Source organism: Saccostrea echinata, unplaced genomic scaffold, assembly GCF_033153115.1.
Source record: "Saccostrea echinata isolate AGI-Se365-2 ecotype Australia unplaced genomic scaffold, CSIRO_AGI_Sech_v1 ptg000001l, whole genome shotgun sequence".
Classification (NCBI taxonomy): domain Eukaryota; kingdom Metazoa; phylum Mollusca; class Bivalvia; order Ostreida; family Ostreidae; genus Saccostrea; species Saccostrea echinata.
Window position 1 is genome coordinate 4865877 of NW_026889750.1, and position 26500 is coordinate 4892376.

The window sequence follows — 26500 nt, forward strand, 5'->3', positions numbered from 1 at the left end:
AATTTTTGTTTACTGATGAGGCTGCCCCCCCCCCCCTTTCCCTGAAAATAATCACGGACCAGCTCTTGCGTCCAGATAAAGTTGTTAACGTTGTAAAGACGAAAAAGATTCCAGTTGATTTCGTATATATACTTGAAAGTCAGTATATCCTAATATAGAATGCAAATTAAAGAAGATTTTACCTTAAAGGTGCTTAGACACAGATTTGAACTTAATATTTTCTCAAATTTTCTGTATAATATTACGACTTATATATTGCAATAGCATTTCACACGAAAATATAATTAAAAACTTATTTTATCTGGAAATTATTGGAACTACGAATTCCGGGACGCTTTTGATTAACACATCTTTGCACTTACACAAATTTTAACTTTATCCTTTATATTTAAGAAAAGAAGCGATTTTGTTATGTATTACTGAAAAATATTACATCTATAATCCAGAAAATTCAGAGTAGAAATGTTCGAAAGCAAAACCAGCTCACCAGTATTGTCAGTCCGTGCTCTGTGATGTGTACAGAGTTTAACAAATTGAACACACCCGTGAAACGTAAACTGTTTTTGTAAACAGGGCACGAGCTCTGTTATTGTTAATGTTTACAATTCACCGGGTGTGTTCAATTGTCAAACTCTACACACACCACTGAGCACGGACTTACAATACTGTGAGTGGGTTTTGCTTTCGAACATTTCTACTCTGAATTTTCTGGGTTATAATTTTAATATTTTTCATTAATAAACAACAAAATTGCCACTTTTCTTAAGTATTAAGAATAAAATTTGTGAAAGCGCAAGGATGTGTCAATCCAACGCGTCCAGAAATTCGAAGTTTTAATAACTTCGAGATGAAATAAGATTTTTGTCATATTTTAGTATGAAATGATATAGCAACATACAAGTCATGAAATTATACAGAAAATTTGAGAAAATATTAACTTCAAATCTGTGTCCAAGCACCTTTAAGGACTAGGGGCAGCAAATTTAGTCACTCGAATGCTTCTGAGAATCAGCTGTTAGAGAAACTTGACTCGGAAATGACCGTAATTTACAATTATTACGCCCATGTATGACAATATGTTAATGTCTAAACAATGAATCAGTGAATGATTTTCTGAAAAGTTCAAAATGAATATCGATGATATTTGCCTTCTTTTATCGGAAAAAATAAAAAGAATCCGCATTTCTAAAAAGGAATACATCATTTTTAGTAACAAACTGAATGGCGTACAAGGTAATGTCATAGAAGAAAGAGTTATGTCCAAGACACGATGTAGTTACGATATCGACATATTACTTTTTTATAGTTTGCTTTAATACTTCTCTATTCTTTTGTGTTTATAACAGTACTTTCTGTTTTAAGAAGTTTTCCTTACTGTCAATATCCACGATATCGTACCGATATCGAACCATGATTGTTCAAAGCATTATGGTTTCCATATCCTTGATATTGTGTTTTTTAAAGTTATTGTGAGTTACTTGAAAACTATCTTTTATAAAACTTTCCCTGTAGTGTCGATATCGTCGATATCGACGATATCGCTTTGATATCGAATCATGTTTGCTCAACCCTTGGTAAGTACCGTCCTTTTACTTTGTATGTGTGTTTTTGTTTAAATACTTTACCTTTACGATGATTGTACTTGCAATCGATATCATCGATATCGACGATATCGTATCGATATTGAATCATGATTGTCAAAAACATATTACTTTACCAACCTTCACCCTAATACAAAACCTTACTTTTAACATCCAAAGACAATAACTTCTGTGTTTCTTAATGCAACACTTGTGCATATTTACTTTCTGATTAATAAGTTTACCCTACTGTCGATATCGACGATATCGTATCGATATCGAATCATGATTGTTAAAACATATTTAACAACTTTCTCCCTTACCCAACATTTTACTCTAAACCTAATCCAAGACGATAACAACCCCTAACCCTTTGTTTATCATCATAATTTATTTTCATATTTATGCCAATAGTGAATCAATTTCGACATCACTTGTGGCCTTGTAAAATCATGCTATACCTCATTGTGAAAATGAATTGTACAAATAGGATCGATATCGATACGATATCATCATGATATTGTCGATATCGACGACATCGACATGACACAGAGTCTCATATATGGTACCAAGTATTTCCAATTAATAGTGCTGATCAGGATCGATATCGATACGACATCGACATAATATTGTCGATATCGTCGATATCGACATCGAATTCTTCTTGGACATGTATGAGAAGAAATGGGGAAAAAAATCTTCATTTTTTCATGTTTATGCATATTCCGTATTATTTCATCGATTCTTAATAATTAAGTAGTCCATCAAATGCCCAGTTACATATATATACAAATATATAAAATTATAACGGATTTTCTCTCCCTCTTTCACTCTCTGTCTTTTTCTCTCTTCCTGTATCAAAATTGAAGGGGGGGGGGGGTACTGTAAACATTCTAATATAAATATTTTCTTTCCATTCACTTACAAGAAAATTTATTTCTTTTCTCAGTCCTTTAATTTTGGAGTTTAATCGGGTGGTATATTGTAAGTAGTTAATATTTTATAATAAGATTTAAGATGCATGTTTTCTACAAGGTCCCTAAAAATTCATGTAATTTTTCATTTAAGTTAATGTATATGTGTGTTGTGCTACATACATTGTACACAATACGTATGTTTTTGCGCATGTGCAATGCAGCGTTGTCAAGGACTTAGTCCTGAGACTAAGCGTATCGTTTACGACTAGACTTACGCCACTTCGTGAAACGCAAATTACGCCCGACTAAATTTTGGCGTAAGCCCCGGAAGAACACCTAAGTTAAGGCTTAAATTTACGACTCTTGATGAAACGGGCCCCTGGGGCCCGTTTCATCAAAGGTCGTACGCCTAGTCGTAGCGCTACGCCGGCGTAAAGTCGGGATTAGCACCAAGATTTGCGTTTCATTAAATAGCGTATCTTTACACAGGACTAAAGTTAGGCCAAAATGTTACGTCTACTCGTTGGTAGGCGTAAGTTCGGGCGTTAACATAAAATAAAGCGAGTTTACTGATTTGAAAACGATTTAGCCATTCCTTAAGAAGAATTACGGCTCTAAGAAGTCTTTTTAATACAAACGATGCATTATTTAATTTCAAAAACTATGAAGATTTGGGGGAACGGAAACGGGGGGGGGGGGTTTACACTCACTCGGGGAGGTAGTTGATATATACATGCAGTATTTACATAACTTTAATAAATTTCTTCATAAACGATTGCTTTATTAGGGGTTCATTTTAACACAATCTCCTAAGTTTTGACAATCCTGAATTTATACACATTTGATTGTTGTATTTTGAGTATGAGGTATTGTAAATCGACTATACGATATACATTTTGTGTCATTCACTGAAAAGGAACCTATTAAAGAATGTCTAATTTGAAAAAAAAAATATTTTTCAAAACACATTTTTATTGAAAAAAGTATTTCTTCCACAAAAGCACAGTTATCTTCTTTAGCTATGGTTAATATATATTTTTATAAATTAAATATAATTTTTTAACTCATCGTAAAACCAAGGAGGCTTTTTTAGAAAAAAAAATTATCGTGCTCGAAAACTCCATTTCTTATTTACTCCACGTCTACATGCGTGGATCTAGAGGGGGTCAGGGAGGGGGGCCCAGTCCCCTTCGCCGCAATTTGCGGAGTTATTTATGTACAAATCTAGAGTAAAGTAAGTAAAAAATTAAAAATTACCTTGAACTCCTGTTAGAGTTAAGATAGTAGTTGGTATGAAGTTTAAGAATTTAAGGGAAGGATCCCCCTCCCCCGAAATAAGATTATCAGGTTTGGGAAAGAATAATCATGTGTTAACAAGTTTCTCAGATGGAATGTTTTTAAATTGATGACCCCCCTAACCCCTTGAAAAAAAATCACAACCCGAGCCTGCGTTCAGAAAAAGTTGTTAACGTTCAAAAGATGAAAAAGATTCCATTTATTCGTGAATATACTGGAAAGTCAATATATCCTAATATTGAATATAAATCAAAGAGGATTTTATCTTAGGGACTAGGGGCAATAAGTCACTCGAAAGCTTCTGAGAATCATCTGTCCGAGAAACTTGACTCGGAAATGACAGTAATTTTACAATTATTACGCCCATGTATGACAATATATTAATGTTTAAAAAATGAATGATAAATTTCTGCCTTTTTTATCGGGAAAAATAAAAAGAATCCACATTTTTAAAAATAAATACTACAATTTTTTGGGAACAAGCGGAATGGCGTACCAGGTCATGCCATAGAAGAAATGGGAAAAAAAAAATCATTTTTGCGTGATGATGCATATTTTGTATTATTTTATCGATTCTTAATAATTTAATAGTCCATCATATGCCCAGTTACATATGTATACAAGTACATAAAATTGAAACGGATTATTTCTCCCTCTTTCTTTCTCTGTCTCTTTCTCTCTTCCTGAATCAAAATCGAGAGGGGGTGGGATAATGTAAATATTCCAAAATAAATATTTTCTTTCCATTCATTTACAAGATCATTTATTCCTTTCCCAAGACCTTTAATTTTGGAGTTTAATGAGATGGTATGTTGTAATTAGTTAATATCTTATAATAATTAGATTGAAGATGCATGTTTTCTACAAAGTCCCTAAAAATGCCTGTAATTTTTCTTTAAGTTAATGTATATTTATGTGTGTTGTTCTACATGTACATACATTATACACAATACGTATATTTATGTTTTTTGCGCATGTGCAATACAGTGTTGTCAAGGACTTAGTTCTGAGACTAAGCGTATCGTTTACGACTAGACTTACGCCACTTCGTGAAACGCTAATTACGCCCGACTAAATTATAGCGTAAGCCACGGAAGTACACCTAAGTTAAGGCTTAAATTTACGACTTTTGATGAAACGGGCCCCTGATCTAACTTTAGTCCGGTGTAAAGATACGCTATTTAATGAAACGCAAATCTTTGTGCTAGTCCCGACTTTACGCCGGCGTAGCGCTACGACTGGGCGTACCACCTTTGATGAAACGGGCCTCAGATTGTTGTAACATTCGCTAAATCTATTGTGATCAAATGTTCACTAGATACATACCTGAACAAAACAGAATTTTGCATTGTCGATTAGACATTTCCGGTGGTTATACACCGACAACTCAAATCTCTTGACTTTCAAGTCGATATCACCATTTTTGTCAAATTTTAATCGACTGTTTAAAGGAAGAATTGCCCCAAACTCTGCAGACACGTTCACGTCAACAGATTTTAAAGACGTTGAAAAAGTATTCATCGCATTATCCTGAAGGGAACTGCAGTTATCATTAGAACATAATGAGTGTCGAGAATCTTTCAAAGCTTTCGCAAACATGCAAACAGTTTCTAGAGCAAACTTTACGTAGATATTGTTTGATGCAGCATTGTTTACATCTTCTGCCGTTGGAACCTCTGGAACCTCACAGTTACCACAAGTTTTAATGTCTTTGAGTACATCCTCTAACCAAGGATTCGTGATCTTTTCTTCAGCCAATAGTGTCTTGTTTTGAAAGATGTTTCTCCAGTGTGTCAGAAATTCCTCTACCGGTTGATATGTAGGACTCACAACAAGGTTTCCTCTAGAAGCTGGCAATGTTCTATCATTAAACACAGCCTTCGAGGTTCCGGCACCTTCTGAAAAAATTACTGATGGCGTATCTCCACCGAGTTTCAGGTCTGCTAGGGCCGTTAAAAATTTCTCCGCGGAAATTTGATCACCAAAAAACATTATGCCACTGACTGCACCATCTGCGGGTGAAGTGATGTTTTTTATGATTTGATTAAGTAGAGAAATCTCAACCCCATACGTTGTATTAAAACCATTTATTGTGCGGATACATATCCCATGTTTTTCCAAAGCCATTTGCAATGTTTCTGCTCCATGAAGGCCGTATGCGCTATTTTCGTGAACAATAGATACATAGTTCCATTGTAATTCCAACATCAGTGACGTGATTACCTGAAAATAATTATACTCTTAAACCTTCAAGAACATCAATTATAAGTTTTCAAAGTTGGTAATGATTTACTTGTATATATACATCTCTCTCTTTCTCTGCCCCCCTCTCTCTCTCTTCATTCATTCACTTAAAGCAATTGCTAAAAATATTATTTGTGATAATATAAAAAAAAAATACACCAACTGTGAATTACAAAATTTGTACGATAGTTTGCTTTTACTATTTGAATCTCATGGAATATTTGATAAATGCATCATTTTTCATAAAATCCCAATTTTGAAGAAAACATTCATTTTAAGTTATAAGTGTTTAAAACCCACCTCTATTTGTATATGATCTGAATAAATCGTTCTGAAGAAATTCGGAAATCTCGTTTTATCACTCAAAGACACGGACGTGGAGGAATATGACATCATCGGCGGCGAGATCGTGTCCGGAAGTCTTGCTAGAATGGTAGCCACCGATTCTGATTCAGAACTCCTTCTTGCACCAATGATGCCTGTGGAGATTTTCAATATCAAATACATGTATTTGGTTATACGGTATTCATTGATAAGCTTTTGGAAGGTTGCACAAATTTAAGTCTCTCGATTTATAATTTTTGTTACTTATATGTAATATGGACAACAAATGTACATTTATTCGGATATAAGCTAGAAAACCTGACCAATATCTGACTGACTTTGTTAAAACTGTTTTTGTTTCTAAACATTTATTTGACTTAACCTTAAAAACAAAATATCCCAAGATTTAAAGTTAATCATTTGGAAATGCTTAAGATTTTAATTAATCCACCTTTGCTAAAAATTCATTGATTTTCATCGTGGTTTTCAAACTCTTTGGTTCAGAAAAACGACCTTCATGTTGTATAAAGGGATACGTCTTGAGTTCTTAACTAAGTGTAGTTATTTTGCAAAATTGCGAATTGGATCAAAATCCAGGAATATGTTAAACCCTCTACTTCTTGAAAGTTGGAAAATAAAATGTCTTTCTGTCTGTTTTTCTGGACAGTAACACTTAAAAGGGGATGATTAAAATTCAAAGTCCATACTTCAAAAATATTTACATGTACTAGTATGCTTTGAAGCAATGTAAAAAAAAAACAATGCTCAGTAACACTATATAATGAAGAAATCAGCAAAAAGAATAATACTTTCCTCGCAAGTCTTTATTTCTTTAGAAACAAACACTAATTTGGACTTAACAAAACGATTGCTTAAAAGGTGCAAGTGTGATGAAAACAAAATGTGTTTTTAATTTCGTATGATAAATTTTCAAATACTTGACTGGACTATCACTCCATAGCAGAGAGAGAGAAAATAGAAATATATTTTACACAATTGACGTTAAATTAAGAGTTGGAATTGTTTTCAATAGAAACCTAAAATGGTTTATGACTTAAATATGTGTCTTGAACCTAATTTAAGATTATTCCTAACAAGGTACACATATATTTTTAATAGGAAACCGTAAATAATAACATGTTCTGTTGCTGATTGGAATCAAAATATGTGCACACTTTAGGCCCGACTACATTGCAATATTTAAATACGAGCACGTAAATCTCATTCTCATATAGTACTGTTGTATTCTGTTTAAAGTGTTTGTGAAAAACTGATGCCCCCGTATGGCAACTTATACCAAAGGTTAAGCTTTCTTAAAGGCAAATCAAATGAATATGTTGGTACCCAGAGTAAGGTTTTGTCTCCAGAAAGATACCTGTGAAATATGGAAGCCGTAGCAACAACCATTGAAAAGATATGGAAAAGGTTAAAGTTTTTCAAAAGTAAGTCAAACATCAAGGTCAAATGGTCAAAATTAATGGTTCCCAAGGAAAGGCCTTCTCACAAGAAATACACATGTGAAATATAAAAACCTTAGCACCAATCGTTCAAAAGTTATGATCAAGGTTAAAGTTTTTCTAAAGTAGGTCAAACTCCAAGGTCAAGATCAACAGTGACAATTGTTGGTAACCAAAGGAAGGTCTTGGCAAACGGAATAGACGCGTTAAATATGAAAGCCCTAGCACCAACCGTTCAAAAGTTATGGCCAAAGTTAAAGTTTTCCAGAAGTAGGTCAAACTCCAAGGTTAAGGTCAAGTTGTTGGTATCCAAAGAAAGGTCTTGTCACAAGGATTGCATATGTGAAGTATGAAAGCCCTATCACCAATTGATCAAAAGTTATGCCTAGGGTTAAAATTCGGTAAAATTTTGCAAATCTGGTCAAACTCCAAGGTCAAGGTCAAAAATTATGGTACTCAAAAGAAGGGTCTTGTCACAGGGAATACACATATGAAATATGAAAGCTATAGCTTAAAGTTAAAGTTTTTGAAGACAAACAGACAGCTAGACAGATGGACGGACAGGGCAAAAACTACCGTATAACGGGTATTTTCTGCGGTTGGAAATTTTTGCGATTTAACCCCTAAAAGATAGCAAATTAATTTCTGCGTTTTCAATTTCTGCGGTTGCATTATACCGCAAAAAAAATATATACTGGGTATGCTCACCAAACTCTAAGAATATCAGATAGCTGCCATGTTTACGTTTTATAAATTCATTGAGACATATTGATCAAAGGTGCATGAGAACTGGTATTAAGCTATATAGCTTAATTCAACTACTATCTTTTAGTTAGTCTTTGTACAATTATGTCGAGTCCCAATTGAAATGAATTATTACAGTATCAGTCCACCCAAACAACAATAAAAATCTTTATTCTACATTGTAACAAACGTTTTATGCGATCTATTAAAATATTTAAATATATAGATAATTAATGCATCCAAGCCATATTCTAAAAATACACTTAAAGTTAATTGCCATCAAAATTAACCTGGTGTTTATATTTTAAGCTCAAACAAACAGTTGCATAATCAAGTAACCTAAAGTTGACCGTATACAATCACAGGTGCCATGTGCAATGAGGCGTAACTAATCCTGTCAGTCGTCTGCATTGAGTGAAATTCACGAGACAATCAAGCCACATTGTGTATACAAGCATTAATTATAGTCTCAAGATAAAACACAAGATTGAAAAAAAGTGTTAAAGAAAGAAAGAAAAGCTAATATGTGTTGTTTGCAGCTATCGGAGTTTGGACGAATAATTGCGAAGTCTCTTTTAGTCATTTACATGTAGGCCTACATGCATATCCGTATAAAATAAAGAAATAGGTACAAGAAAATATCTTTTTTTTTTTTTTATAAAATTATTAAATTGATATTATTTACAGGAACGTTTTGATTCAATATGTTTTGGACAAATCCTGAGTGACATCTAAAATCTTCGACTTTCGATGACACCCGAATATTCTCGCTAACGAGGACGTGTCCACTCATGAGTCTGCGGACGCATCGTTTTTAAGAACCTTGCGTCCCAAATAATTTTGCTGCGTCCAGTACGCAGCTTCTTGCGTTAATGAGAATCCTGTGACATACGCACAACTTATCATACTTGCATGTATAAATAAATATCTGAAGAAATATTGAAAAATATTTTGTGATTGTAATTTTTGCGGATTTGTCCTATCCGCAAAATTCCGCAAAAATTGGACAACCGCAGAAAATACCCGTTATACGGTATATACCCCCGAATCTTCCCAAATACGGGGGCATAAAAAATCTTCATTTAATGAAAGACCATGGAAATCTCAATCATCTGCTTCTCTATTTTATATTTTTCCTACCTAAGATGTTTTGGGACTTTTTCTTTATTGCTGTCGAGATCTCTATCGCTCTGTACCCGGCAAGATGTTCTAACTGACATGTAGGATAGGCAATCAAACCTAGGAATTGGGATAAATGAATGTAAATATATTTTAATTAATTGACATATAGGCAATAGAGCATCTCCATTAAATAGAACATACTAGTATAAGTCAGTCCATCTGTGAGATGCTTGATGAAATGATTTTTAATATGTAACATAAAACGTTAGCTTTTTTTTCTTATCACAGAATTATCTGCTATGGATGCTTCTTGTTTGTTAAATTTTATTTCTTTAAAACAGAGGAAAATCTTTGTACTTATTTACATTAAAGGGGCTTGAACACAAATTTGAAATTAATATTTTCTCAAATTTTCTGTATAATATCATGACGTACATGTCACACAGAAATATAAAAAAGCGAGTTCAGAAACTTCTTTTATCTGGAAGTTATTAAAACTACGAATTCGGAACGCGTTTGATTGACACATACCCTTGCACTTTTTGAAAGTGATTTTATTCTTAATACTTAAGAAAAGTAGAAATTTTGCTGTGTATTTATGAAAAAATATTAAAACTATAATCCAGAAAATTTAGAGTAGAAATGTGAAACAGCAAAACCAACTCATCAGTTCGTCCTCAGTGATGTGTGCAGAGTTTAACAAATTGAACACACCCGGCGAAACGTAAACATTAACAATAACAGAGCTCGTGCCCTGTTTACAAAAACAGATGTTTGACGTGATGTAAAGAAGAATGTCGTTGTCACTGAATTCTAAGAATATTCATGTAAGTTTAGTTCATTTAAGTGGTTTTATTTTTTGAATAAATATAGAAATTTGAAATGTAAGCAGTACAACTTTGTCAAGGCCCCTTTAATGTTTAGGACGTCATTAATATTAACTTTACCTATTTTGACTCCGGGAATGTAATTGTTGTCGTTCAGTCGTCGTATTGCCCATTTCACTGCCTCTAGTTCCATTACAGACGATGTTGAGACTTTGCCATTACATTCGCTGGAACTTGTGGAGGAGTTTAAAGTGAATAAACCAGCAAAACTTACATCACCCGGAACTGACGTCACAGGAGAAATTGACGCCTCCACAGACAGTACGCTCAATATAAAGAGTTGCAGTATTCTGAAAGTGATGAACATGGCAAATAATACATTATACATGGATATAGAATCCAGTAGTATCCCATCGCGCTATTACATCATCGAGGTTTGAGTCGATGGCGCAATGACGATGGTGCAATGTTGCAACCACTATTGAAATAACGCCCACTATTGAAATAATTATTTCAATAGTGGTTGAGAGTGCATTTCAAAACCAATCAAGGTTGTAACCACTATTGAAATAACGACCACTATTGAAATAATTATTTCAATAGTGGTTGAGAGTGCATTTCAAAACCAAACACAGGTTGAAACCACTATTGAAATAACGTTCACTATTGAAATAATTATTTCAATAATGGTTCAAAGTGCATTTCAAAACCAAACACAGGTTGCAATCACTAATGCAATAACATACACTATTGAAACAATAATTTCAGTAGAGGCTTTGAATGCAAAAATCATGCAAAAAATTGAAAAATCATTTCATTAGTGACCGTTTTTTCAATAGTAGTTGCATTGATACTACCGCTATCGAAATAATATCTACTATTGAAATGATTTTTCAATAGTGGTTGCAACCATGCACCTACTATTGAAATAACGATCACTACTGAAATAATTATTTAAATAGTGGATATTATTTCAATAGTGGTTTTATGTGTGTAACCACTATTGAAATAACAACCTCTAATGTTATAACACTTATACTTAGTTTTCCCAAATAGCTGATTTTATGTATTGAAGAGTAGAAACGTTGGATTTACTACCCATATTAGAAATGTATGCAAGCCCATGAATATACGCGAGAATTTACTTCTATTCTATATCCTTTTGATTGAAAATAACCATTTTTTATCAGAAAGTTTGTATGAGATATCACATAGATGTCTTCTTTCTTCTTTTTAATGTAGATATTCTAATTTTCAAAACTATCTGTATCGATCACCTTTAACTCTCCCTGATTAATAACAAAGATGAACCTCGTGTAACAAAATTGCTTAAAATTAATAGATCAGTTAAACTGCAGATGTCCATGTATTAATAGTATTTCTAAACAGAAATTAAAACATAAAATTACATATCATTTTTTAAACTCAATAAATCAATTTATTATGTTGGAAAACATATTGAAGAATTTATCCTTATATTTTCTTCCAATAGAGGGGTTATTTCAATGAGTCTTGCAATGTGATTTTTATATTGAAATCATTGTAAGCAACTATTGAAATAATTATTTTAATCACTATTGAAATCATTATTTCAATCACTATTGAAATCTTTATTTCAATAGTGGTTGCAACTTGGTTTAGGTTTTGAAATGCATTCGAAACCTATATTGAAATCATTGTTTCAATAGTGAATGTTATTTCAATAGTGGTTACAACCTTGTTTGGTTTTGAAATGCACTCTCAACCACTATTGAAATAATTATTTCAATAGTGAACGTTATTTCAATAGTGGTTACAACCTTGTTTGGTTTTGAAATGCACTCTCAACCACTATTGAAATAATTATTTCAATAGTGGTCGTTATTTCAATAGTGGTTACAACCTTGTTTGGTTTTGAAATGCACTCTCAACCACTATTGAAATAATTATTTCAATAGTGGGTGTTATTTCAATAGTAGTTGCAACATAGCTTTTTCCTCTACATGCAATAAGAACCCTTTCTTTGCTCTGTGAACCCAATATTAGTCAATATATGTAGTGGAAGTACATGCGTGCACTAATTTTACAACTTTCAATCTTATGATAGAAGTTTATTAAAATATTTAATTTAATTAAAGAATTTGCACCCGAGTAAGAGATGTACCATATTAAATCTACACTAAAAATAGTTACTTATAAATATAGATGTTTTAGCATCGCTGGTTCGGAAAAGTTTCTTCATAGCAATTTCCATATGAATTCCTATGATAAGCTGTTTATGTAACATATCCTATCCGAGGGTTTTGAAAAATCTGAATGTGCAAAATATAAGAATGCTGTAGATATAATCTTACTATACATAGTACGAGGGTTTAATGTATAGGCTAAAAGTTACAAAAAAAATTATATTTGAATTAAATGGGGGATCATTGAATTGAAATTTTACTACAATTTAGCTGTCGATTGCAAAGGAATTTTTCTATTTGTTCCTTTGTAAAACTTTCAACCTCTACTTGTTCTGTCTTAGTTGCCTGGTTACGGGATCATGGCACTGATTATTTAAATTTCACACTAATTAGATACCCTGCTTTTACAGGGCACCAGAATTTAGGCTCGGATAAGCGGATCTGTGTTTATGGATATTGCAAATCACAGGCGTTTTAAACCGCCACTTCTTACGGAAGAGAATACAGTTCAAGTAATCCGTATGCTCCTAAAACTTAAATTTGCCAGTAAATATTAGTAATATTCTTAAGCACAAAAGTTGAAGTCCACACATTGTACTTCTTACAAATATTCAACAACTATTGCTTCCAAGCCTTTTAATTAAAAAAAAAACTCTACAGTATCTAGATATTGAACATCTGAAATATAATCCTCCTACATGTTCATATTCTTCTTCAGTCTACAACTATTGCTCTGCTGGACACGTCATAAGTGATGACATAGATATAGTTAATAATGAGAAATCACTTTTGTCAAAAGGGTCAAATTTAGGGAACCCCGATCTTTCAACTGGCGTCAAAATTTCATAAATATTATGAATTTTGGGGGTAAATAATCTAGACGATGGACCAAACATGAAAAAGACGACCCTGTGACTTTGTCAGAATGGATTAAAAGCATCAGATGGATGTTGAAATCTCGCATAAAACAATTGAGGGGCAAAATGAAAACCGTCCACCCTTCTGTCTTCAATAATTCAGAAGTAATAAAAAGATTTTTTAATAGATAGAAAGCACGATGAATATGTACTGATCCCAGTTGACAAAGCAGGTAACAACATTGTCTTTTTTTTGTAAGGCTCATTATTTTAATTGTATTTTAGAGGAACTTTAAGGGATTTAATCTGCAAGTGGTAATCCAACTTGTACTCATCATGGCCGTAGGAACCGGATGGCACGGGGGGGGGGGGCTGCCCCCCAATAATTTTGCCGATATATATTTTACTATAGTAAACATAGATACTATATGCTTGTGCCCCCTCAATAAAAACGTTTGATGCCTTTTTTTTTTTTAATTTTGCTTGTCGACTGAAAAATGTATGGCTGTGCCCCCCCCCCCCCCCCCAACTGAAATTGCTTCCTACGGGCCTGCTCATAGTTACCTTTCTAAGGAGGAAATTCTTCAAAATCATATGTCAAATTTAATTTTTTTTTTATATTCCCAACGATCAAATTAAATTTGAAACACCATACCTACAATGGATTCCTAAACTAAATAAAAATCCATAAAAACAAAGAGACATAGGTTCCAATAAATGATATACCAAGCCTCTTCTTTACTCCTTACTAAAATATTAACAACAGTGAGGGAGAAACTTCAGGAGTACTGAAAAAATTATATTCGAGAAGTGGTTTATATCAGATGTGGATACTTAAAAACTCTAAGGAACTAAAACTCTCCGAAAATTTGAAATTACAAAATTTTACCAAAATCAATAACATTAAAACGTACGATTTCTCAACACCTTATACAGCTATTCCCTACCATTAATTAAAGTCCAGGATTTTTGACATCATAGACAGCTGCTTTTTTAAATAAAAGGGAACTCGTAAATTTATTTACCTTGTCATTGGTCGTTTACAAAACTATTTTGTTAAAAAAAAAACATTTTGATTGTACACACAAGTACTCCGAAGTTGATATTAAAAATATGCTTGAGTTTCTGATTGACAATATCTATGTAGTTTTTGGAGATCTCGTCTTCCACGGGCCCATAGGAAGCAATTTCAGTTTGGGGGGGGGGGGGGCACAGCTATACATTTTCAGTTGAGGGGCACTACCAACTACCAAAAATTCCTTGACAAGCAAAAAAAAAAAAAAAAAAAAAAAAAAAAAAAAGGTCCTCAGGTGTTTTTATTGAGGGGGCACAAGCATATAGTAGCTATGTTTTCTATAGTAAACTATATATCGGCAAAATTATGGGGGGACGCACGCCCCCCGTCCCACCCGGTTCCTACGGCCATGTTTCCAACAATCTGTCTGAATTCCCTAGAGTACTAATTGCGCCCTGTTATAAGCAGACCTAGTTTTGTATTAAAATGAAGCAGAATTTATTCAAAAACTCCTATAGCATAATGGTAGGGCGTTCGCTTCGTGATCGGGAGGCTTGGGTTTGATTTTCGTTCGCCGCGACGCGTCATACCTTAGACGTAAACATTCATGAATCAGTAGTGATTGTTGCTTCGCCAGCATTAGATATGGAAGCAACGGGTCTTTCGGATGACCAGAGGTCCCGTGTCACGGTAGGCGTTGGCGCGATAAAGAACCCTCACTTCTCAATGGCCCTGATTGCCAAGTGTAAGCCCTTCACCCGCTTACGGTGACGTGTCTGTATGAGTAAAATAAACAAATTCTCGAATATGACGTTAAACAACAATCAATCAATCAATCTACTTGAAAAAAGAAGTCTCTTGCTGTGGCCGTCAATTCAACATTTATATATATCGACGACGTTTTATCAATTAACAATATTCACTTTCATTTCTACGTTGATTCGATATATCCATTTGAACTCGATATAAAAGACAACACAGAGTCTTTAAATGAAAAGCTGATATTAATATGGAAGAATACCTATTATTAGAAAAAAAATATCTTTCCTTTTTTTTGAAAAATAAAAAGAAGGAAAAAATTTAACTGTATTTATTAACATTTTCAATGTGTTTTATTATATATTCAGTATCTATTGTAGAAGTTAGCCTTTGTGAGATAAGCTGTATATTACATTCCACCGACTTTGGCGTGCGAGAGAAAGTTACTTCCTTTGATGTGGTGACAATGTGAGGTAGTATATAAACTTTTCGACATGGAAAGCGTCAGCACGTCACAAACAATGAAATCCTTATATGGTATTCTGCAGAGAGCTCTGACATTCAATGACTAAATCAAACCGGAAAATTAACCATGCAGTCCCATAAAATCAAGTCTTACATGTATATTCTGCGACTCTGACAATGCACGTACGAAAATTATTCAAAAGGCAGGAGTATAATTCGTACGCTCAGGACCAGTTTGATTTGTTTTTTTATATTGCTGTTCTTCAACTACATATAATTAACGAAAATTTGACTAAATCAAAAATAGCATTATACTAAGATTTTAAAACAGAGGTTTTTGCGAACTTCCACGTGTATGTCTGATAAAGTTATAGCTTGAACGCTTACAATTGTGCAAGATGCAACAATCAAAACATTATTTTCAATGTATTATATAGTAGGTTGCTTTCTAGGGTATATAAGACAATTTTGATTAAAATCGCTAATAATAACTAATTAAATATCGTCATATGTTCAGCAAAAAATTATAACGCTACATTACCGTTATGACGTAGTTTGTTAAAAACTAATATGTGTTTGAACTTTAATCACACCGAGGCAAACAATTCACTTTGAGGTAGGGTTAAACTCTGAGGTACATATATATCAAATACAAATATACTCTTTACTTTTACAACTTTAAAAAGCATCATTTTATGAAAGGGTACCCCCCCCCCCCCAAAAAAAAAAGAAATCGGAAACAAAATTTATATTAAAAAAACAGGTATGTTCTTGTTGATAAATGACTTGCATTAACTTCTTAGAGCACGTGTTTAATGTCACGCTAAAGCAGGGGTGTGCAAATACCTAGTGCTTTCCTAGTTAAAATCAAATATGCAAAGAACAATTAACATTTCGAACAACTACACCTGTATTTGCATGTTATAACTTTTGCCTTTGGACGGCATTTTAAGGCGATGAACTATAAATGGGTAATTTTAATATGGATATTAATTCAACAATCCATATTGTAGAATATCATCGAAATGAGAACGCAAAAAGATTTTCTAAACAAAGAAGACTGAATACAAGAATCTTCTTTCAGAAAAAAAATTGACTGAATTTTGTTTCAATGAATCACTTCCATAATAAATACAAAGAAACCCGAAGGACACGCAATCTAGGTCTTCAAATGAATACGGAAGGCGTTAACAATAACACGGAAGTTGTAACCTCTGTACATTTTATTTAGATACGCATATGCATCTTACTTTAGTAACAATTTCTGTTAAAAGTTTGTTGTGATAAGTTTACCGAATTACATAACAATTTAAATTGATGTTAGGGAAATTAGTTTTCACAAACAGGAAGAAAACATCAACTTGATGTTCTATTTAGAGCGTAACGAAGAAGCCTAAAAAATATTTTTAATAAAATTCTAATTTTATTGGACACAAGCTGGATATATATGTTACGTTATAGTTAATAATTTTTGTAATGTACAACATGATTAGCCAAACAGAAAAGTCCGCAATTAAAGTTGGACAGAAAGTAATTTTAGCAAATTCACTTTTTGTCCTGCTTTCTACGAACAAACCTCTGAATCATCTCGAATTTTTATCACGGGCTTTTTATTTATCCCGATCAGATCCTCTGTAAAGTGAGTAGATCCAATTGCCACAAAGCTGATCCCTCAAGTTTCACCAAAGGTGTTAAATGTCTCCTCTTCTACAGACCCGTACGCGGGGGAAGGGGGGGGGTGCTATCCTTTTTCTGAGAATAGTATTTTGCTGTACTTTTAATATGTAAATTTTCATTTAGAACCTGCTTGTCCCTCTCCCATTTTTAGCTCACCTGAGCTGAAAACTCAAGTGAGCTTTTCTGATTACATTTTGTCTGTAGTCCGTCTGTCCGTCCATCTGTAAACTTTTCACATTTTCGACTTCCTCTCCAGAACCACTGAGCCAATTTCAAAGAAACTTGCCACAAAGCATCCTAGGGTTAAGGGGGTTCAAGTTTGTTCAAATGAAGGGCCACACCCTCTTCCAAGGGGAGATCATTAAGAATTGGTGAAAATTTGTTGTCATCTTTTAAAAATCTTCTTCTCAAGAACCATTGGGCCAGAAAAGTTGAAACTAATGTGAAACCTTCATTACATAGTGTAAATTCAAATCGTGTAGGGTTGGACCACAATGGGGAATCAAAGTTTTACATAGGAATCTTTAAAAATCTTCTTTTCAAAAACAACAAAGCCACAATTAGTCATATTGATATGGAATCATCCTCAGGTAGTGTAGATTAAAGTTTGTTCAAATCATGACCCCCGGGGGTAGGGTGGGGCCACAATGGGGGATCAAAGTTTTACATAGGAATATATAGAAAAAAAATCTTTAAAAATCTTCTTCTCAAGAATAACATAGCCACGATTAGTCATATTGAATATGGAATCATCCTCAGGTAGTGTAGATTAAAGTTTGTTCAAGGCATCCTCCAGTAAGAGGGTGGGCCGTAATGGGGGATCAAAGTTTTACAAAAGAACATATATAGGAAATATCTTTAAAAATCTTCTTCTCAAGAACAACAAAGCCATGATGAGTCCTATTGATATGGAAGCATCCTCAGGTAGTGTAGATTCAAGTTTGTCCAAATCATGACAGGCGATCAAAGCTTTACATATCAATATATAGGAGAAGAAATCTGCTGACGAAGAACAACAGGGCCATATTGACTCAGGTGAGTGTTGTGGCCTATGGGCCTCTTGTTGTTGCTGTAAGGTCAATCGAACTGGGAAATTCCAGCATTTGAAAAAAAAAATTACCGAGAAGTTAGAGAAAGCCCCCCCCCCCCCCCCCCCCGAAATAGGGTTTTCGAGTTTGGGCAGTTTAAGTTTTTTTTTGGTCAAAATTTTCGGAGATCCCCCCATTTGAAAAACGTTGCTCCGGACCTGTTCGACAATTTCAAACATATTGATTTATGTGAGTCTCGATATGCATCGTTTTTCAAAAGGGGGGGGGGGGAGAGAGATTGTACATAAAAAAACTTTTACAAGCAAAATAAAAGAAAAGTTGTTTAAACTGGAAAAACTTTTGAATACATTTACTTGGGAAGATTTGACCATACTGCAACTAAAAAATTAGGGAGTAGGCAAGCGACTTTCGATTGAAGAAAATTTTAATACTAAATTATCAGCAATTTAATGATTGAAAAAAGAGTTGGTGATGGGTAGCCCCCGATCCTACATGCTTGTGTTCAGGCCCGTTGCAACGGTTTCAAAAGTGTGTGTGTGGGGGGGGGGGTGGCAACTTCCCCAAAAAATCTGACAAAAAAAAAACCTAAACTGACCAAAAGTGGGGGTGGATGGGTTGTGTTGGGGGGGACAACTTTAAGGAAAATTTACTATAGCAAACTTCTATACTAAAAAAAATCCCCCCCCTGCGTTCTACTGCCTTCTTGTGCTTACATTCTTGTATCTTGTCAATGCATAGGCATGTAATATTTGACGTGTGGACGTATCATGGAAAGACGATGTCACACATATGACCTTGCACTTTGACCTCAGAGATTCAAATTAATATTTTTTTCAAAAAGGCTGTTCTTGTGTTAATAGATGCTTATGATATTTTGTGTTCTCTTACAAAACTGTGTGATGTATCTCAAAAGATTTTTTCCTTGACTCGACAAAAGAAATTTGGCGCGGATCATAAGACATCAGATAAAACGAGATGCGACTTAGATCTGATTATCCGCGCCTGTCAATGACTTACTGTTATAATAGCCTGGTTCCCTGGTTCATCCACGCTACGATAAACTAAGACTGCTAATGGACTTTTGCGAGAAGCGCTGACTTTTACAGTCGACGGCTTACTTTGACATTTAAATCTTCGTCATGTACGGAGGTACAGAAGAGATATTAGATAAGAAAACATTAATAGTGGTTATTGGTATGGTGTTAAGGGTGTTAACATGATTACACGTTATATAATCAACACAAGAGATGATGTGAGGCAGAATAATAGAACTTAAAATACAATTATTTGTGAGGGGTAGTACCTCCTTTCAATATCATTTGCTGAAAGAATCAAAGGAAGAAAAAAACATTCCTAAAGGAAAACTTGGCAGGAGTTAGTCCAGGTGGAAAGGGAGGGGGTCAAGGATAGAATGGTTGCAGTTCCCTTTCTAGATAACATAATATGTGCTTTGAAACGGCCAATTATAACTGTTTAGCTAAATATTCATATCTCAAAAGAGCTTCCATATATTGTCCTAGTGTAAAGTAAGCCGTTGACTGTAAAAGTCAGCGCTTCTCGCAAAAGTCCATTGGACTTTTGTGAGAAGCGCTGACTTTTACAATCGACGGCTTACTTTTCCACCAGGAAAATATACGGAAGCTCTTTTGCGATATAAATATTTAGCTTAACAGTTAATAAAACGATAATAATGGGCCATTTCAAAGCCCATATTACGTTGTCTAGGAAGGGATCGGCAACAGTCCTTCCCTCAACCTCCTCCCTTCCCACCTCACTTGACTAACTTCTGCCAACTTTTCCTTCCAGAATGTATTTTCCTCTTTATTTAATTCCTTTAGAAAATGAAAAAAGGAGATACTATCTCTCATGAGTAAGGCATTTTAAGTAATTTTATTCTATCTCTAATCATTTCTTGTGTTGGTAAATAATTTTAATACCATAACTATAACCCCTATTAATGTTTTCTTATCTATTATCAATTCCGTACCTCCGTACATAATGCAGGACTGTAAAAGTCAGTGCTCCTCGCAAAAGTCCAGTACTGCGGAGTACATAAAGCATAGCATTGACAGGGAATCACGCTACTGTTATAATGATATTTATTTGTTTTAGAATCTACTTTTTTAGCTACTGAAGAGAAAAAAGCCATGTATGCTGTGTACTACGTCACCAGTTTCAGAGTGACATTGTGGTGATCAGGAAAGTCAAGATAATACCGACACATAATTGCAAAAATTGATTGTATTTTTAAATATAAATTTAAAAAAAAAATGCCGACTTTAGAAACAATCTTAAACAGTTAACACACATACAAGTATTACTCTTTAGTAGTTCTTGGTGTTGTATTTCTGCAATAGCTTTTTACAGACATTAGCCCTACCATCGAAAACAAAGCGCAAAACAGAGAAAAAAGAATAAAAACACAAATCGTAATTGCATGCAAAAAAAAAAGAACATATTTAATAGCTATCGAAATACAGAAACACTTTTTAATAGTTGCTATAAAGATTAAAGTGAGTTTCATTTTATTGTTGTTTTCTCTTATTCGTTTTCTCATTAAATTCTTAGGTCGAAGGGAAAATAAGATCACTAGCAAATATGATCTCCCCTGCATTGAACAGCATTTCAATCAATGAAATTAATGAAAATTTCCACAACATGCTTTTTCTACCAATCAAAAAAGAGAGGAAGTGCATAGTCTGTAAACTGAAAAATTCGTCAACTCTGTATATGGTTTTTCAAGAAAGACGGTAATAATGTTTTTAAATATAATTATGTGCTTGGAATAATGAAATAACAATATATCTTTCTGTGGGCGGCCTATGGCAACCAAATCGTATCGACTGTCCCAATGTACATGTACGCACAGTGTAGTTCTCCAGAATATGTTTTCTCTCCTCTTTGTCGAGTATCGTTCAGATTTCACCAATACAGTGCTTTTAAAGGTGTGCATTTTATTTTGCCTTGAACACAATTTTAATGTTCTAGTTAAAACGATATGTTGAGTCGTCATTCACCTCTACTCCATAGGATTTATTTTCTAATTGAATTATTCCGAGCTCTCTGACTGGCTGAAATCCAACTTTCCGGAAATCACAAAAAGTTATAACAACCTATGCCCTCCAGATGAACATAACCTTAAGTTGCATTTTCTACATTGCACGAAAAGTAGATCGGGAACTTCTAATTTCATGCGATTAGACAAAAGATGGAATTAGTAAGAGCTTTTCCGATCAAAGGGTGTCCGTCTGTTGGGTATCGTCTGTAAATTTTTCAATTTTCACTTTTCGACTCCTTGTCCAGAACCAGTAGACCAATCAATTTTAACCAAACCTGCCAGAAAGTTATCTTGAGGGAAGGAAATAAATTCAACTTTCTTCAAATAAAGGGTCACGCCCTTTTGAAATAGAAGATAATTCAGAAAAGGAAACAATTGGGTGATTTCCTGGCATAAATTAAAGTTTGTTCATATCTTTTGGAAGAAGATAGTGCTACAAATTTTACGTGAAAGAAATATATTAGGGAAAAAAACTTTGTAAGAACAGCTGGGCCATGATTATCCATATTGATATGCTAGCGTCCTAGTTTGTTCAAGTTTGTTCAAATCATGGCACCAAGGGGTAGGATGGGGCTAAAGTAAGAGATAGGTGTTTTACATGGGAATCTATAAGAAAACTATCTTTAAAAATCTTATATCTCAAGAACAGCAGGACCATGCTATTCATATTGATGTTGTTTTGAGGTGATTTTTTTTTCATTGGAATAAAGAGGGGGAATCTTCTGAAGAAGGCCAGAGCCAAGGTGACTCAGGTGAGCGTTGTGGTCATAGGGCTCTTGTGTTTATTTGTGTCATCCAACGAAATCCTGTGTCTTTCATGACGTTCGAGTTTGTTTGTTTATTGTTTAACGTCCCTCTCGAGAATTTTTCACTCATATGGAGACGCGCCCACTGGCCGGTGGAGAGCTGCAAATTTTGAGCTATACTCAGCACTCAGGGCCATTGAGCAGTGAGGGATCTTTTTCGTGCCAGCACCTACTGCGACACGGGACCTCGGTTTATACGGTCTCATCCGAAGGACCGGTCTCCACGTCCCACAGTGGGATTCGAACCCGCGACGTAAGGATCAACTCCTTACTCCGCGACTCTAGAGCGAACGCTCTAACCACTGCGCCACGCAGGCGACTGGAGTTCGAGTAGGACTTCAGCAGGAAAAAATGTCGAAATAAATTTAAAGAGTTTGTATCATTTATTATTAATCATTGATTCGTGTGATATACCAGGGGTTTTTTTTGGGTCGAAACGATGATTAAGCAAACCTCGAAGAACAATGTTCACTCTGTCTCTTGTGCTTATCGTACTTCTTGCGTTAGTTAGATAATTGTACTGGCCTCAACTCAATATATAATAGCAGTAATTGTATAATATTTACCTACACCAGACCTTCCAGGTGAATATGATATTTGATTTTTTTCTATATTGCAGTAGAAATAGATCGGGAATTTCCAAATTCATATAATTGATTTTTTTTGTTGTATAGTAAAATCCAGCGTTTCTCACTATGTTCGGATAAACTTCAGCAGACGTATATACAACGAAGACGACAAAGTTTGGTTAAGGCACATCGTTCTCTCCAAAAAATTGCTATAATGCTTATGATTTTCAAGAAAAAATCTCATCAATAATTGAAATGCTCACTATTTCAACATACATTACGTGGCAAAATTTGAAAGAAATTGCTTTTTTACTTGACAATAATAGTCATTTATTCCAGTGAAAGTTATCTCTCTTATCAGAGGGTAGGTGAACCTTAACGAGTTTGTAGCGTTGAGTCATAATGAACCATTGGACTCGGTGAATATTGGGTTCAACTAGGGTATACGGAAAAGTAGATCCGTAAAACCGACTAACATCTTTCAAATTTAAAACAAGGAAAGAAATAGTTTCCTTTATAAGTTGCCTTATTACGTCAAATAGTCCACAAGAAAAAAAATAGTCCACAAGAAGAATTTTTCCGTAAATGGTTGACAATTTGACACTTAACCTGTATTGTCAGCACAAAGGTCGACAGGTCGACAGTTGACACCTAATTGGTAAACTCTTATCACTTAAAATAAAGGTCGACAGGTCGACATCAAATTGCTAAATCTTATCCATCACAACAAAGGTCGACAGTTGACACCTAATTGGGATAAAACAAAGGTCGACAAATCAACAGTTGGTACCCGTGCGGTTTCGTTTATAATTCAAAACAAAAGTTGACAGGTCGAAAGTTGATTCGGTATTCCGTTTATCCTCATAACATCATCTCGAATTAATAAGGTTAATTCTTGAACCCTCCCAAGAGTTTAGTCCTCGAACCCATCGGAAAGATAAGGGTTAGTCCTCGAACCCACCAGAGAGATTAAGGGTAGTTGCCGAATCCACCGGGAAGATTAGGGTTAGTCCTCAAACCCACCCGAGAGATTAGGAGTAGTGATCAAATAATCCGTTGACTTGTCGACTTCAACCCGTCGACTCATCTACCTGTCGACCTGTCAACTCGTCAACTCGTCAACCTATCGACCTGTCAACCCTTCGACTCGTCGACCTGTCAACTCGTCGACCTTTCTTCTTTAATACATTTTGACCTGTCAAGCAAACAATCTGTCAACCTGTCGAATATTGTACTCCTGACGTAGCTTACTAGAATTAACATGTTACTGATCTTAAACAGCAAATGAAAAATTGTTTCATATGGTGTCCGGGGTGTGTGTCCAGATTTTTTTAATTTTCTTACTCACCTATCAAGGAAAATGCAGAAAATTATGGGGTTTTTTTTATTTCCATAGGTCAACCATTATTCATACTTCATTAATCTTTGTTTAATAGTGTGTAGTAATTTTTTTACGAAAACTTTAGAAAACAATTACAAAATCAAAAGATCAGTGTGTAAATTCAAGATTTCCAATACCCAAACCACATTGTTGCTTCATGTAGACATTATCTGAATGAGTATAGTGTAATGACTTCCACCACAGAATATAACATAAGAAGCTATGGTCAGCATTTGTGATAATGCTTCGTCCTGATACATTTTTACTCGCCTTGGGTGTAATTTTATTCACGCTTCTCGCATAGAGTTTCTTCACGAAAGTAACGTTTGTGTTATTACATGGCCGTAGGAACCGGGGGGGGGGGGGCACGGGGAGCCGTGCCCCCCCCCCCCCAATAATTTTGCCGATATATAGATTACTATAGAAAACATAGATACTATATGCTTGTGCCCCCTCAATAAGAACGTCTGATGAGCTTTTTTTTTTTTTTTTTTTTTTTTTTGCTTGTCAAGAAATTTTGGTAGTTGATAGTGCTCCTTCAACTGAAAATGTATGGCTGTGCCCCCTCAAACTGAAATTGCTTCCTACGGGCCTGTATTACATTGATAATGATATTTCAATGCCTTACACATCTTCTACCAAAAATATAATAATCATGAAAATATTGAGTAGCATTATTTGTGATATGACTGTGCATGTGGCAAGTGCAATTTTTAAGTATATGGAAAAATAAAAATACAGTAGAAATTCATACGTTTGATTTAGGACTAGTACATGGAAAAAAAAAGTTGCTCTACTTTAACTGCATCTCTTTTATCACTTACCTGAATTCTGCTTTCATGACTGCTAGAGCTGTATGACTTACGGAGAATTTTCCGTCTTTCAAAACCCCAAGGTAATCAAACTAAATAAAAACCATCAGCCCTATTGAAAACTGTTTGTGAAACTGTTGATTTACGTAAATGTTAACTGAAGCAAGAAAGAATGCAATCATCTAAATCGTCCTTGTATAAAAATAATACATTAAGTGCAGTCAAATTGTAAATGGGAAGTAAAGAAATTTAACGTGTTTTAAAAGCTACTACAAAAACTGTCTAAACATTTAAAGGAGCTAAATAGAAGTTTACCTGAATCTTCCATTTGCCATTTCATTGTCTTTGGCTTAAAAATATTTGAAGATTGAAATTATTAATTTGCAATCACTTCCTAAAATGGCTTAGGTTTTATATTTAAAAAATCTCAAGTTTTCCCCTATTTATCCCTTTCATACATGTACCATTTTCGATACAGTCATTTTTGGAAACAAGTTGAATGTTAACAGATTGTCGCTTCTAAGATCTCTAAGTAAGTTCATTAATGTCAAATTTATGAAAATCCGCTGAGCAGATTTCTACTGTTTACCACCACTTATTGATCTATTGATCATCAACAAGCCAGTTAGTGGTAAAACCATTCTGGCCGCAGTTAGTGATGAAACCATTGTGGCCGCAGTTAGGGGTAAAACCATTCTGTCCGCTGAGTTCTGCAGACTCGGTAACCTTTGGACTTCAAATGTGCATGTAAAATTTTCTATCAAAATAATTCTGACTAACATAATCATAATTGTCACAAAATGAAGTGATTTAGATAATATGATAAGCATTCAAAGATGTAACCACATTTCCATATTTGGATTTCACATATCACTCCCTTACATCTTCCAATTTTTTTTAGATGAAAGAAATTTGCAACCTAAAGAGCTTATATAGTTATTACTTAGTTGTTGGAAGATGATTTAATGGTAAACTTAATATCTCGATGCTGCTGCATTATTTTAAATTACTGAGTAGTATTTAATTCTACAGTCAATACTTTTAGTTTTAGGAAAGATGATGCAAACTGAGGTTGCGCTATGATTCCCCGCAGAGTACTCTACAACAGCAAACACAATTCAGATAGATAGAATGATGGGGATGTTTTCAAGTTTTATTTTAGTACAGTGTTAAAAAAACTGTTCCCTAGGTTCAGTATCAATAACAGTATTTCTTTTTGGGTCACTTAAAACTCAGTTACTAAATGCCATCTGATCCAGCTTGTCGTCGAGCGACGAAGGTTTTCGTAAAGCTTGAAAATGTCGAGGTTCTTCTCTAAATAATTGAAACGGTTTGAATCCATTTAGGTATGCATCTATTGACAAAAGAGAACAAAA

The 26500-nt window shown here is 34.4% G+C and overlaps 1 protein-coding gene across 1 annotated transcript in view; it reads right to left on the minus strand.

Moving 5' to 3' along the window:
- LOC133183871 (uncharacterized) overlaps window positions 1–25184 on the minus strand; it is a 43715-nt gene extending 18531 nt beyond the window's left edge. Inside the window, exons 1-5 of the mRNA XM_061318768.1 lie at window positions 25137–25184; window positions 10632–10861; window positions 9703–9801; window positions 6338–6516; window positions 5120–6016 (exon numbers count right to left, since the gene is read on the minus strand). Of these exons, the coding sequence (XP_061174752.1) occupies window positions 5120–6016; window positions 6338–6516; window positions 9703–9801; window positions 10632–10861; window positions 25137–25153 (1422 nt within the window). The 5' untranslated portion in view covers window positions 25154–25184. The remainder of the gene's footprint in view (window positions 1–5119; window positions 6017–6337; window positions 6517–9702; window positions 9802–10631; window positions 10862–25136) is intronic.
- Between the last annotated feature and the right edge of the window lie 1316 nt (window positions 25185–26500).